Source organism: Hemiscyllium ocellatum, chromosome 10, assembly GCF_020745735.1.
Source record: "Hemiscyllium ocellatum isolate sHemOce1 chromosome 10, sHemOce1.pat.X.cur, whole genome shotgun sequence".
NCBI classification, from domain to species: Eukaryota; Metazoa; Chordata; class Chondrichthyes; order Orectolobiformes; family Hemiscylliidae; genus Hemiscyllium; species Hemiscyllium ocellatum.
The window spans coordinates 56,515,807-56,532,187 of record NC_083410.1 but is presented as its reverse complement, the minus strand read 5'-3'; the positions used below and the strand labels follow the sequence as shown (position 1 = coordinate 56,532,187).

General features: G+C 38.4%; 1 protein-coding gene across 1 annotated transcript in view; it reads left to right on the top strand.

The window, feature by feature from the left end:
• LOC132819766 (proteasome activator complex subunit 4-like) overlaps positions 1-16,381 on the top strand; it is a 190,210-nt gene that overhangs the window by 91,247 nt on the left and 82,582 nt on the right. The window contains exons 23-26 of the mRNA XM_060831502.1: positions 369-424; positions 819-917; positions 8,557-8,619; positions 8,819-8,914. Of these exons, the coding sequence (XP_060687485.1) occupies positions 369-424; positions 819-917; positions 8,557-8,619; positions 8,819-8,914 (314 nt within the window). The remainder of the gene's footprint in view (positions 1-368; positions 425-818; positions 918-8,556; positions 8,620-8,818; positions 8,915-16,381) is intronic.

Sequence of the window (16,381 nt, the reverse complement as noted above, 5' to 3'; positions counted from 1 at the left end):
GGCAAAAGTTGGTTGAACTAGGTTATCTTGATGTCAGCTACTCCATGCACTGATCGACATCTTTCACTAGATGGGGTCAGTTTAAAGCTGCTGAGTTATTTTACCAAGAAATGTAAATACTGTGTTTTATGCTGTTTGTTTCATTGTTTAATTTTTGTATGCATATCAACTGGATGGTTTAGATTTGCTGACCCTTGAGGACAAGACACACGTGGGAAACATTTCCTAATGTGGAATATATATTAATGCTGTAGATGTAGTGAAACAATTTTGCTGAAGATGTAGTTATTGCAAATACAAGTTAGCGCATGCAAATGTAATTCATAAATGAAACACTGAAAAATATAACTTTTTTTCTATCTTTTTAGACTACATGTTAGATAACTCTGAAGATGACACTAAGTCTTTATTTGTAATAATTAAGGTGAGAATGGAAGCAGCATTTTAAAATTATTCATTTGATGTCATGATGGTTCGGTTGAGAGCATGAACCACTTTGGAATTGAGCCATCCTAGGAGGTGGTATATTTACACCTGATGACTTAATTGATCTTAAAACTGCTATATTTAGTCTCAATACCTTTAAATTGGGGGAGGGGAGATTAGTTTCCTTGTATTTTGTGTCCAGTCATGTTTGTCACAAAGTATGCTGCACACCTAAATAGACTTCTGTTTTTCACCAGTGAGGCTCACTGAATGAAAAATGGCCATGTGATGGTGGATCGCAGCTGTGGTCTTATGAATTGATACTTTCAAAAGAAAGGGGATTGCTGCATCTTGTTACTATTTTTAAAAAATAATTATGCTATTAATTTCAGATCATGGGAGATTTGCTGCAGTTTCGTGGTTCTTATAAGCATGAGTTTGACTCTAGGTGGAAAAGCTTTAACCTTGTGAAAAAATCCATGGAGAACAGGGTAAGAATGACATTGTTGCAAACCCTCTTTCTTCCAATATGAGTATTTAGGAACTCTAGAATGAGAGTAAGCCATTCAGCCCATTGAGCCTACTCTGCCACTTAATACAATTGTAGTGATAATCCCCATAACCTCATGACATTATTAGTAATCAGAAATGTATCAATTCTACTTTAAAATACTCAAAAGTGAACTTCCGCAGTGCCCTTGAGTAGAGAATTATAAAAATTCATAAATCTTCCGAGTTAGAATATTTCTCTTCATCTCTGACCTAGATGACATCCCCTTATTTTAAATTCTGTGCCCTCATTCTTGACTCCACAGGCAGAGGAAACATTTTGTTTACATCTCCCCTCTCTGACCCTGTACATATTTTGTTACTTTCAATGAGATCACATCTGATTCCTCAAAACCAGTTTGGGCTAAGATTTCTCAATCCCTTGATAGAACAGTCCCACCATCCCAGGAGCAAATGTGTTCACTCTGAATTTTATTGGCATCCACCAGTTGCTACCTGCTGCAGCTGCATCAGATTGCCTGCTCTTTCTATTTTAATTTGTATTAATAAATGTGAATTTTTTTAACTGGACTCAGCTGAATCTGTTAAGGAAGTTTTAACTATGTTCTGAGAAAAACAGCATGCTTAGAATAAGTCAACATGGTTTTATTGAAGGAAAATTTGATTGACAAATTTTTGGGAGTCTTTTGAGAACAGAGCTGCTAAGTTAGATAAAGGGAGTCAGCTGATGCAGTATTTGTAACTATACAAAAGGCGTTTGATATGGTGCAGCACAAACAGTTAGTCAGCAAGAAAAGAGTTCATGGAGTTGTAGGTAACATATTATCAGAGAGTAAGTAGAGAGTGGACTAAACTGGATATTTTAAAGTTGGCAGGCAGTGATTAATGGTGTATCAGGTCATTGGTTAGGCCTCAGGTACTTACAATCTACATTATTGTTTAAGTGTAAAGAAATGTATCCACATGCTGATGATACAAAGTTAGGTGAAAAAGTGGGATTTTGGCACAACACAGAGGCTGCAGTGAGACACCGTCAGATTAAGTGACTGGACAACAAGACAGCAGATAGGTTACAAGGTAGGGAAATGTGAAGTTACTTGGTCATAAATGTGTGAAGCTTAGAAGTCTTGTTAGAGATTTGGGTGTACATGTGCAGGAAGCTCATTCCATACATGTACCACCCTCTGAGGGAAAAGATTGCCCCTTAGGTCTCTTTAATAACTTCCCCTCTCACCCTTAAACCTATGCCCTCTAGTTCTGGACTCCCCCACCCCAAAGAAAAGACTTGTTTTTTTTATCCTATTCATGCCCCTCATGCTTTTGATTTTGTAAACCTCTATAAGGTCACCTCTGAGCTTTTAACGCTTCAGGGAAAACAGCCCCAGCGTATTCAAACTCTCACTTTAGCTCAAATCATCCAACCCTGGCAACATCCTTGTAAATCCTTTCTGAACCCTTTCAAGTTTTACAAAATCTTTCCGATAGAAAAGAGACCAGAATTGCATGCAATATTCCAACAGTGGCCTAACCAATGTCCTGTACAGCCGCAACATGACCTCCCAACTCTTGTACTCAATGCTCTGACCAATAAAGGAAAACATACAAATGCCTCCTTCACTATCCTATCTACCTGATACTCTACTTTCGAAGATCTGTGAACCTGCACTCCAAGATCTCTTTGTTCAGCAATACTCCCTAGGACCTGATCATTAAGTGTATTAGTCCTGCTAAGGTTGCTTTCTCAAAATGCAGCACCTTGCATTTATCTAAATTAAACTCCATCTGCCACTTCTCTGTCCATTGGCCATCTGATCAAGATCCCATTGTAATCTGAGGTAACCTTCTTCGCTGTCCACTACACCTCCAATTTTGGTGTCATGTGTAAACTTACTAACTGTACCTCTTATGCTCACATCCAAATCATTTATATAAATGACAAGAGGTAGTGGACCCAGCACAGATCATTGTGACACTCCACTGGTTACAGGCCTCCAGTCTGGAAAAAAAAAACCCTCCACCACCACCCTCTGTTTTTTACCTTTGAGCCAGTTCTGTATTCAAATGGCTAGTTGTCCCTGTATTCCATGAGGTCTAACCTTGCTAACCAGTCTCCCATGGGGAACCTTTTCAAACACCTTACTGAAGTCCATATAGATCACATCTTCTGCTCTGGCCTCATCAATACTCTTTGTTTCTTCAAAAAACGCAATCAAGTTTGAGACATGATTTCCCCCACACACAGCCATGTTGACTATCCCTAATCAGTCTTTGCCTTTCCAAATACATGTTCATCCTGTCCCTCAGGTTTCCCTCCACCAACTTGCCCACCACCGACATCAGGCTCACTGGTCTGTTGCTCCTTGACTTGTCCTTACCACCTTTCTTAAACATTGGCACTAAGTCAGCCAATCTCCAAGTCTTCTGGCACCTCACCTGTGATGATCGATGATACAAATATCACAGTAAGAGGCCCAGCAATCACTTTCCTAGCTTCCCACAGAGTTCTAGGGTGCACCTGATCAGGTCATGGGGATCCAACACTTCCTCCTTTCCAATATGGATATTTTTCAAAATGTCACCATCTATTTCCCTACATTCTATGTCTTCCATGTCCTTTTCCAAAGGACATCAAAAATGAGATCACATCAGGAATATTGTGAGCACTTTTGGTTTCCACGTTTAAGAAAAATATACTTGCATTGGAGGCATACAGTGAAGGTTCACTAAATGAAGCCCTGGGTTGACGGTGTTTCTCTATGATGAGAGGCTGAGAAAATTATGTCTATATTTTCTGGTATTTAAAAGATTGAGTTGTGATCTTGTGTTGAAATGTACAAGATTCTGGAGTGAACAACAAATACTGGAGATCATAGCGGGTCAGGCAGCATCCATGGAGAGCGAGTTTCAAGTGATGAAGAGTCATCTAGACAGCATTATCGAAATGTGGATGCTGTTTGTATAATGTGAACTTTCTAGTGAACGGCTGTAGCGATTTTATATTACCGATCTCCTACAGTGTGATTTTTTTCTGTGGTATTTTTCCATCGTGCTACTTTCTAATAGCTCAAGGTTGCAGAGGAGTGCAACTGTTGTAATATAGCAGAATAACCTCTGCAAGAATCTGGAGGGGCTTGATATTGTGTATGCTGAAAGAGTTTCTGCTGGGTAATCCCACAGCTTTCAGATTACAGACGATTATTTAGGATTAAGATGAATGATTTGTTCACTCTAAAGGTTGAGGTTTTGGAATTCTGTGCCCCAGAGGATTAGGTAATCTACATTGTTGTGTACGTTTTAATGCTGGAATGGACACATTTTTGATGTTTCATAGAATCAAAAGATTTGGGAAACGAGCAATAAAGTGGAAATGAAGCCCAGGATCAGACATTATCATGTTGAATGACAATAGGCTTGATGGTCCATGTGGTCTACTCCTGTACCTATGTCTTGTGGTAATGCAGCTAAGTACAAGATCAATCCAGGGAAGAAAATTCTTCAAAAAGGATTCACAGAATTTATTGTTTATGAAAATACGTATGAAAGAAAAAATACTTAATAAAACAGTTCTGTCAATTGGCAATGGAATATTGATCCTCATCTTGCTGGCAGTTGTCTCTTGCAATACTGTGTTGATCGAAGGGCATCTTCTTTCTCCTCTTCCTGCTATGCACTGGACTGCTAAAGTCTGCTGCTTATTTCTTGTTAACTACAATCCGTTGTACCTGATCAGTGGTTTGTTGAAACTCCTAACTGACCTGCCAAGACAGGTACTAAACGTGATCAGTCTCTGTTTCTTAAGTGTGTTCTCTGTTTTTAATAGTTTCTTTAAGGTGACCACCTTATTGATTTTACTTTCTGTGGTCCTCTGGCTGATTCCCCAAGACGTTAACTGTTCATGGAATCATCCATTCATTGCAGTATTTCTCGGTTAGCTTACTGACTTTGTCTGTTAAGATAATGGGCTTCCCTAAAGTAACTTGTGTCTCTCTTTTTGAGATAAGAGGACATGTGATGTTGCATCCCAGCGATTAATATCATTCCAAATCTGGAGCGTTCTAGAGCCCATCAATATATTTTACTTTTAAAATCCATTTGTCAATGCATGACCAACATTTGCATGATTCTGTTAGCTGCAGTGAACAGAAATAACAGAAGAATACAAGTTGCTGCAACACAAATCTATGCTGAACCTATAAAGTTAGTATCAAAATAGACTTGTATCAACATAATACATTCAATCACTACATATTAAAGTTCAAAATGGTGAAAAGAAAACTAAATGCAGAACAGATACCTGTTTATGCTGTTTTACTTCAAAGCTTCTTCAAACATTTTCCTGCAATCAAGCCATGTAAATGGGAGTAAACCATCAGAATATGACCTTTGCTTTTGAGATGATCCATATGGACTTTTTATTAAGTCATGAGATGTTGGCAACGCTGTCTTAGCCAGTAATAAATCCCAAATTGACTCTTAACTGCCCTCTGAGTAATCACATTGCTGTGGATTGGGAATCAAAGGACATCAGTGGACCAGATGGGTCTTTCTAACAATCAACAGTGGTTTCCTAGTTTCTTAATTCCGGATATCTTTATTGATATTCTAACATGCAGCAGTAAGTGTCTGTCTTCAACCATACATAAACAATGTTATGTTAACATTGTGCTTTCGCTTGGATGAGGCCACAATAACTAAATTAACATGTTGTTTACCATGGACTTCCCTACATACAGCCTGTGCTTTATACAACCCGAAATAAGATGTTTACTATTGGTGATTTTGCGAATGAGCAGCATGTGCTAAATAATCCCGAGGCTGCTTTTTTCAATCTTGGGATGAGGGCATTGCTGGCTAAGTCAGCATTTATTGCCCATCCCCAGTTAAGAGTCAACCACATCTCAGTGGGTCTGGAGTCACATGAACAGGATGAGTTTTTCCGACAATTGGCAGTGGATTCAAGGTCGTCATTTGACTTTTAATTCCAGGTGTTCATTGAATTCATATTCCTCCATGACAGGAATCATACCCATGTCCCCAGGACGTTACCTGGATCTCTGGGTTAACAGTCCAGTGATAATGCCACTAGGCCATCACCTCCCTGACAATAGTGAGTGGAGCAATAATTATATTGATAAATTAAGTTAATTTTGAGCTCATAACATGGCTTAGTTAAGCTTGCTGCCAGGAACACTTGTTCATACGTGGACTGCTTCTCTGCAAAGATAATTACTGTGTTCAATTTGCACCCTTTTTGAATTCTCTAGGAATTTAGGGAGCCAATAGTTTACTTTTGTTTACTCGCAGCAATAGGCTTGGTCAATAGGCATCTTTTTATGCTGTGCTGTAAGTTGTTGTAGTTGTTTAAAATGTGACATTCTTGTGTTTGTGATCAGTGCAAGATGAAAAGCTTAGGCAACAAACTGTGGTTTTTTTCATAGCAGCTCCCTGCAAAGTTTCTGTTTCCACTTCTATATTTGAGCTTGCTTTTAACTCAATTTGCACCTACATCCCATTGGAATGTAGTTATGGATCAGTTTGAGATAGTGCTCTAAGTCAGCCTACTCTGCTTTACTTAGTATCTTATCTATGAACGTTTTTCCAAAACTCATAATTTGAAGGGAGTGCAAGATAGATTCATCAGAATGCTTACAAGTCTTAAGACGTTAAATTATTGAGGAAGAATTAACCTAAGCATATTTCCTGGAATATTGATTATGGGTTGATGTCAGAAATTTGCCCAATAAAGTAGAGAGCACACAAACCAGATCGGGTGAAATTGACATGCTGTTTATTACAAGCAATATCGCTGGAAGAGAAACTGACTAGGCTGACACAGAACTGACCGTCTGTACAGGGAGATGAGAATTTCTCTTCCCAAAGCTGAGGATGAGACCAGTTTTTGTAATAAGACTCATTAGAAATGGGAAAAATACAATGTATTTGGAAATGGAATAATCTAGTTAAAATGATGCCAACTGGAAAATAGTTATCAGAGCAATGTTCTGCTCCTTCACACGATGCAACATCCTGACAGTATCAATGGTTTCACAGGTAGGCGTCAATGTCTCCTCTGAAGTGGTGAGGTGCTTCCATTGTCTTGTCCTGGGAGCACTGCTTTTACTGGTGCCTTTCTGTCTCACCTGCTGTTAGTGTGGCTTTGGTATTGCTGATTTGGAGATGTCTGTGTTGGACTAGAGTGAACAAAGTTAAAAGTCACACAACACCAAGTTATAGTCCAACAGGTTTAATTGGAAGCACACTAGCTTTCGGAGCGTCGCTCCTTCAACAGGTGATAGTAGAGGGCTCAATCCTAACACCTATAATTTCATTTACATCACACTGTAAATTTTTGCTATAAATTGTGTTAGGATCCGCTATCACCTGATGAAGGAGCGACGCTCCGAAAGTTAGTGTGCTTCCAGTAAAACCTGTTGGACTATAACCTGGTGTTGTGTGATTTTTAACTCGGTATTGCTGAGTTATGAAACAGCCCTCTGGGCTTTGGGGTAGTTGTGTTGCTCTGACATTGTTAGTGGGAGCTTGAAGTGTATTCACTTGACTGCGAGTGCTGTCTAGTTTGGCTTGTCAGCTTACTGGGGCATTCTGGCCGTTGGTCGATTTTGCTTTTGTGGGCCTGTCACTGGTTGGCAGGGTGACAAATCATTTACCACAGTTGATTTTCATAGATTTTAGGATTTTGCAAATTACTAATGGGGTAGATAGAAACTAGTTCTGATGGTAGATACAGCCTATGGTATGGGAGTTCTTGTGGTGGAACACTTGTTTGACTCTATGGAATGGCATTACTTAAATAGTAGTATTCCTGTTGTTTCTCTGCTCTTTGTTCATATCAAACGTTTGGTTTGTTATTTTAACAATTCCACCTTGGTTTTTGTTCCTTTTTTAAAAAAATCTATAAAAGCACCTTTGGATATTTTTCTAGATGAAAGATTCCGTATAAATGTATGTTTTTATCTTTTAACGTGTAGCTTCTCATTTGCCAGCCTTTAAGGTTCAAGGTTATGGAGCTGTCCTCACAACTGACATTAGGATTTGTGGTCCTGCTGGAATTTGGATATTTCCATTATACCTCAATAAGAGTTAACCATTATATGATAATGAACCTGATCAGAGTGCTATCTGTACAGCTTTGCCTCAACCTCAGCTGTACCATTTATTTATGTTTGCTTTACTTTTATTTGCTATTGATTGGAAATGGTCAGTATTGAGTTTGGTATTAGTCTCTTCGATAATTCTAACTAACATTATAGAAGCATGGCTCTCTTTGGTTTCCCCCAGTATTTAAGATTCTGTACGTGTGTGACCTATAGATTGGGTTGCTTCTCCCTTTCAGTTTATCAAATTCACATTGTATCATTTGTGTTTATGACCACTTTCTTTTCTTTTTTTGCATTGTGATCATTTATGTACATCAGAGCAGTTAGAGCACAACATTGGTTCTTGTTACATGCTACTCAGTACTACTTGCAGATTTGCCATTCCTGAAAATTTTTTCATCTATTTCAGGTAATTCCTTAGTGATGTAGATATTATGCTAATTCACTAAATCTATTTTGCAATATTGTCTAAATTAATTTTCCAATTCTTTTTAATATACAGCTGCATGGAAAGAAACAGCATATCCGAGCACTGCTGATTGATCGAGTTATGCTGCAACACGAGGTTTGTGTAGACTACATAACTTGGTCTCATTTATTCTGGAATTAATGTGAATACATTTTTCAAGCTATATGGATTTAAACTTTTGAATAAATTTTAATTCAACATTTTTTTCACAAAACTTCAAACCTTCTTATAATTTCAAAATGTTAACCCATTCCAGTTTGCATAAAGTGATCATTATTTTGTTTCTCGTGTACAGCTGCGAACTTTGACTGTTGAAGGCTGTGAATACAAAACAATACACAGTGACCTGATGCGAGATCTCCTGCTATTGTCAACCAGCACATACAGTCAGGTGACTCATTTTAATTCTTGGAATTTATTGTGTCTAATATTTGAAGTCTTGTTCCCTGTGCTCGACTGAATGTGTCTCCCTGCCCATTTATTTATAATCTTTTTTCAAACACGTATCTAGTTTCCCCTTTGCCTGTATGGAAGGGGAATTCATGTTTAGTGAATCTATGGAATTCTTCGCCACAAAAGGCTGTGGAGGCCACGTCATTGAGTATGTTGAAAACGGGGATAGATGGGTTCTTGGTAAGGGGATCAAAGATTATGGGGAGAAGGCAAGAGAATGAGGTTGAGGAATTTACAGCTATTCAATCATGGCAGATCATACTTGATGGGCCAAATGGCCTAATTTCTGCTCCTATGTCTTATGGTTGTATTTGTTTATTGTAAGAAATTCTACATTCTATTTAGTTATGGCGTTGCTTTCCCTTTTAACTCTTTTTTGTTGTCTGTCTTCCCCGCCCTTTCGCCCAAATGCATGCACATACACATTCTAAGCAGCCCTCACCTGAAAACTCTAGTGTGGCTCTGTTTTATATAAGGCTATGTTGGATGGTCTGCCATCCCTTGATAATCTTACAGATCTCTATCTGACCACCCCTTGGCTACACTGGGATAGAATTAACAACATTTCTCAACATTATATTCTCTGATAACATTGATGCAGATTTCTGTTGCTTTCCCATATTGATGTGAGTATAACTATATATTAGGCTAATTGCAGCCTAACTGTGGTCTTGTACAAGGGAAACGTTACCACCTTTTATTTATTTTCATTGCTTTTACAATCATAGAATTCCTACAGTGTGGAAGGAGCCCATCAAGTCAACACCAATCCTCTAAAGGGCAACCCACCCAGACCCTGTCACTGAAACTGTGCATTTTCCATGGCTTAGCCACCTAGCCTGCATATCCTCAGACACTATAGGCAATTTAATATAGACAATCCACCTAACCTGCACATCTTTGGACTGTGGGAGGAAACTGGAGCACTTGGAGAAAACCCACGCAGACTCTGGGAGAATGTGTCAACTCCATGCAGACAGTCACCTGAGACTGGAATTGGACCCCAGTCCCTGGTGCTGTGAGGCAGCAGTAGTAGCCAGTGAGCCACCATGCTTTTGATTCCAAGCAAAGAATTTTGTTTGCCACTTGTATGGTTTACGTACTGGTGCTCACACTTTCAATGTTTAATGCAGCTGCATGAAATTCCTCTACTTCCATTTAAATTGACCTTTTTCCATTTGTACTTGTGTGTAACATGTGAGATCATAGTTAATCTGATCATCTTCAATTTCATTTTTCCTGCCTTATCCCTGAAACCCTTGATTTCCTTAGTGATTAAAAATCTGCAATATGCTTAATAACCCAGCCTTGATAGCCCTCTGTGGTAAAGAATTCCACTGATTCAGTAACCTCTGAGCAAAGAAAAATATTCTCCTCAGCTGTTTCTTAAATGGGCATCCCCTTACTCCAAAGTTATGCCCTTTGGTCCTTAACTCCCCACAGGGGGAAACAATCTGTCTGCATCAAAGTAATCTAATCTAATCTACCCTTTCTAGTATTCTAAGAGTCAGAACACCATCTACTCAACATCTCCCTACCTGGGATGAACTTTCTGTGGACTGCCTCCAGTGCAGTTTTTCTGCAATGTAATTTACAAGCAATGTTATTTCTCCCCAGGACTCCTTGTAGTTTGCCCTTTCCCTTAATATTTATCATAATTTTTTGATATTCCTAAGCTCAAATATGTATGTATTGTTATTAGTGCTGTCACTGTAACACACTATCCTGTCCAAGAAGCTGCTTTTTCATAGCTTTTGCTGTTTGTCACTTATAGATCTCTGTCTGTAAAGCCATATGTATATAATACCTTATGTCATTATATTTGCTGTATATCTTCATGTGGTGCCTCTCTCTTTTTTTCTCAGGTTTAGTGTGCAACAAATCCTATTAATATAATTTATTCAAATGGTTGGAATTTGTTTCCTGTTCATTCCTTGGCATGTTTTCGTATTCTAGAACCATGCCTACTAACATTGTTGACCGGAATTCAGGACATTTCCATGTGCCAAGTTTGATTCAAAACTATAATCATGGGATGATATATAAAGGGACTATTCAGTTCTTTATGCTTGTGCTAGCTCTTTGAAAGAGCTATCCAATGAGTCTGCCTGTTCTTTCCTTTTGCTCGAGCCCTTGAATTTGTAATACTTCAACTATTTGTCCAGTGCCATTTTGAGACTTGTTATTAATTCTAACAGTGGAAGTAAACTGAAGTTTATTGTCACGTACTCACATGAGGACAGTGAAAGGTTTGCAAAGTTCCCGCTTATGGCGCCATCTTAGGTACAAGGGTACCTAGGTATGGATTCTTTTAGGAATAAATTAGAAATATAAAGAAATAACAAGAAGTCCCCATTCCAGACCTTCACATCATTTTAAGTATAGAATCTTGGGGTAAGTTAGAAGAATAAAGAAATAAAAAGTTCAGGCAGCACCTTCCAGATCATGAGGCCAACTTTTGTTGTTTGTTTGTCATTGTGTCATCTCTGGTTCCTTTCTGCACTACTTTGAATCTGCGTTATTTGATTATTGATCTTCCACTGACCGGTTTTCTTTTACAATTCTCCTGGAGTTTTCATATTCAGCTACTGTACAATGAACTAGGCATTTATCATAAGCTTCCTTTTTCTTTAATCATCCAGGCAACTTTGGATGCTTTGCACTGTTTCGTAAACACACTCAGCCTTCCCAGTACGTTTCCTACCTTCTCCCTTTTAAGGCTTCAAATTCCTCTTTTATAGCTTTATCTGCTAGTCTTTGGTTTCGACTCATCCTGATCCTATTTTAACACATTGAAATTAAACCTTTTACAATTGGAAGTATTTTCACATTTGACTTGCCTTTGTCTTTTTTCATAATTATTCAGAACTTACTTATCACTGTTTTCAAATGCTTGCCATGATGTATATTTCACTTGTCCCACCTAATTTGCCCCTCACATGTTTTACCTAGGTGTCCGTTCCCTGTGAAATCGGTTTGAACTTCTTCCATAGCATCAATGAACTTCCCTCTAATGGCATTGGTCACAGCCTTGTTACCGTTGATTTTGCATTATTGCCTCGTGTTAGAAATCTGATCTCCAAAGCCCAGAAATCTGTAGAATCTCCTAATTCTTTTATCTAGCCGCATACTATAGCCACACTTGTTTTAGTCTACTGCTCTTACTGGCACTTGTAATATGGGAAGTAATCCAGAGATCACTATTACTTAATTGTGCTTTTAAACTTTGTTTGTAGGTCCTGAAATTTATATATAGGATTTTAACCTCTTCCTACATATGCCATTAGTTAAAGTCTGGACCATGATGTCTAGGTCTTCCTTTTCTTCCATGGTGTGGTCTGTTGTGACATCTCTTTACCCAGCAACATGGGAAAGCAGCACACCATGCAAGACACAAATTGGTCATTGCAGAAATTGATTGTTCATCTGGTCTATTGTACTTTGTATGCTATTTTGCTTCCTGTGCATCCATTTTCCCACATTGTCATGGATTTTCTCTCAACTACACCACCCTCCAGTAACATTACTGAAAACTATAATTCCAGACTCATGCACTTAATGTTTTGTTGGACCCCATTTGGTTATAGGGTGACCACCTGTTGGAATATCCACTTAAGGAAATTCTGTCTTTTTGCATACATTCTGCAGTCACTCCAGATACCCTGAGCTAGCTTTCAAGGAAGCAAAAATGGCATTTTCTGTGTTTTATATCTAGGAGATGCATGGCATCCTGAAGTCGCCAAATGACAAATGCTAGTATATGGAATGAGTGGATCTAGTTTATTATTCCCTTCATTATTTACATATTTCAGGTTTTTATTTAACTCTTAAGAGGTTATTTAACCCCTGTTATGATATTGGTAGAGACCAGTAATGTTAGTTTTTAGAATCAGAAAAATTAATGAAATGGATGCATCCATAATATTTGTGGTTTATGTCAGAAGAATTTTTACCAAAGCTAAATCAAAAGACAACTGGTTTTTAAACAATCACTCAGATCTTTGAGTATAGGAGTTGGGACATTATTTTGAGGTTGTGTAGGACATTGGTGAGGCCACTTCTGGACCACTGTATCCCGTTCTGGTTGCCCTGTTACAGGAAGGATATTAGTAAGCTGCAGTGGGTTCAGAAGAGATTTACCAGGAGTGGAGTTTAAGTTTTAAGGATGTACTGGGTCTTTTTTAACTGGAGCATAGGAGGCTGAGAGGTGACCTTGTTAAGGTTCATAAAATCATGATGGGTATTGATGATATGAATGACAGGTGTCTTTTTCCTAGGATGGGGGTTTCAAGGCTGGGGGTATTAAGGTGAGATGAGAGATTTAAAGACATGAGGGGGACATTTTGTGTGAAATGAACTTGCAGAGGAAATGGTGGGTGCAGGTAAAGTTAGCATGTTTACAATACTTTTGGGTGTGTAAAATGAATGAGAAATGTTGTGAGGAATATGGACCAAGCACAGGAAGGTGGGACTAGTTTAGTTCAGGATTATGGTCGGCATGGACTGGTTGGATAGAAGTGTCTATTTCCTGACTCTCTCATTCATTCTCATTGCATTCAAGATCATTTGAATGATTTTGAAAGATGCAATTAACGCAGTTACTTGTAATCTCAACCAACTTTTCTTTTTCCTTTTGCATCCATTTGTGCAAAATCCCGCATCATTTTCTTATCAGAAATTAGAAGATTGATCTGAGTACTGCTTTATAGTTTACAAAAATTGAGATTTCTTGTGGCTTCCTCTTTTTCAGGCAAAATTATTCCTTTAAATTTCCTCTAACTATCCTAATGTTGAACACAGGACTCTAGTATCTTATACATAGCCATCTCAGGTTAGAGGTCTCTTGGTTCGAATGTTATTCACTGGTATTAAAACTTGTTAAAAGTCCCTGATTTCACAAGTTTTAAACCCCTTTCATCAAAATGCACAATTTCAAATGAGCTGTTTGAGGGAAATGTTTTCTGTTCTGCAGTCAAAATGTTCTTGAACCTAAAATTAAGCTGTTTAAATAGAGACTCACCCTGAGAAGCCTATTGATTCCTCTTGCTGTCCTATCATTTATCTCCCAGACTGGTAGCCAACTGTTCTTTTTAATGTGATCTAAAATTCTTGGGGAATCTAGCTCTTACAGAGACCATCAGCTCATCACCCTCCCATAGCAAATTGGCTATCATAGCGCTGCATTAACTTATGACTTCAGTTATTTAAATTGTTGCTACGTGGTTTCAAATACTTAGCATCTACTTCTCCCTATGCACAAATTTTCCCTTTTCTTCTTTTTGCTAATATGTATCCTTCAGAACCACGAGTTACAACCAGTTAGCCAATTGCCAATTACAGTTGTTAGCCAAGGACCCACTTACGATTGATTTAACTGTTAAACTGCTTGCAGTTTCATTGAATTAAGAAAGCTAGATTAAATTTCAATTTGATTTAAAAAAATACTTTTTTGTGCAACTTGTCCATGAAAACTCATACTATTTCCACTGTTTCAAAATTTGTTATTCTGCTTAGCAAGCCATAGTATTTAACAGATATTCCCAACTCTCATCAACTGTGTCCATATGCCCCTCAAACTAGCCAACTCAAAATCATACTACCGGTTGGCAAGTAAAAAGTAGCCATAATCATAAAATTTGAATTTAGAATCTCATACACGATTATACCATGTTTTCTTTATATTCCTTTTTTAACCTCCTTTTATTATGTTCATTTTCCTTCCTTTATATTTATGAAAGTAAATAGTCTTTTAAGAGTTTAACAAATTTATTTGTGGAGCATTGGAAATCCATGGTGTAATAAATGATGGTACATTATGCTACACCACAAGTGGTAACTGGGCTTACTTCAACTGTTAGTTTAGAAGAGTTCTGATGTTACCTATTGTGGATGAGTCCAGAACTAAGGACCTCAAAGTCCTTAATTAGGAGTCATTGTTTTAGGCCGAGATGAAGGGCTGGTATTGTCACAGAAGATGCTGGAGGCTTAGTCATTTTAAAATTTTTAAGACAGTGTAGGTAGTGTTCAGTTCCCTCATATAATAAGAATCTGAGGGATAGGTGGAATTAAACAGAAACAGATTAGCTGTGATTTTGTTGAATGGCCATGCAGGCACGAGCTGAATGGTCTGTGTCTGTTCTTAATTCATATATTTGTAAGTTTTGGCAGCGTTTCTATTTATTAAGGCTTTTTTCCTCCCATAAGGTGAGAGGAGAATTGATAAAGAAAATCTATGAAGATCTAAAAATATCCATATGACCTTAAGTAAACAAATAGTATTAAAAAAAGGTACAAATGACGACAAAAGTAAATTAGACAATACGGCTGAATTATGTGGACCGCATTTGACGTATTCTGTTCTTGCTTTTGTATGACAAACCTTTTCCACAAAACTTTCAAAAAGGCAGTTTGGTGAAATATACCTGAATGCTTTTCATTTTATGTGTAACTATGTATAATTAACTTGCAACATGTTTACTCACATTATTCACTCGATGTATAAAAAGCAAATGAGATAGTCATAGAGATGTACAGCATGGAAACAGACCCTTCGGCCAACCAGTTCATGCCGACCAGACATCCCAACCCAACCTAGTCCCACCTGTCAGCACCTGGCCCATATCCCTCCAAACCCTTTTTATTCATATACCCATCTAAATACCTTTTAAATGCTACAATTATACCAGCCCCCACCACTTCCTCTGGTAGCTCATTCCATACACGTACCACCCTCTGTGTGAAAAAGTTGCCCCGTAGGTATCTTTTATATTTTACCCCTCTCAACTTAAGCCCTCTAGTTCTGGACTCCCCGACCCCAGGGAAAAAACTTTGCCTATTTACTCTATCCATACCCGTCATAATTTTGTAAACCTCTATAAGGTCACCCCTCAGTCTCTGACGCTCCAGGGAAAACAGTCCCAGCCTGTTCAGCCTCTCCCTATAGCTCAAATCCTCCAACCCTGGCAACATCTTTGTCAATCTTTTCTGAACCCTTTCAGGTTTCACAACATCTTTCCGCTAGGAAGGAGACCAGAATAGCATGCAATATTCCAACAGTGGCCTAACCAATGTCCTGGACAGCAGCAACATGACCTCCCAACTCTTGTATTCAATACTCTGACCAATCAAGGAAAGCATACCAAATGCTGCCTTCACTATGCTATCTACCTGCGACTCCACTTTCAAGGAGCTATGAACCTGCCCTCCAAGATCTCTTTGTTCAACAACACTCCCTAGGACATGACCTGCTAAGATTTGCTTTCCCAAAATGCAGCACCTCGCCTTTATCTGAATTAAACTCCATCTGCCACTTCTCAGCCCATTGGCCCATCTGGTCAGGGCCCTGTTGTAATCTGAGGTAACTCTCTTCGCTATCCACTACACCTCCAATTTTGGTGTCATCTGC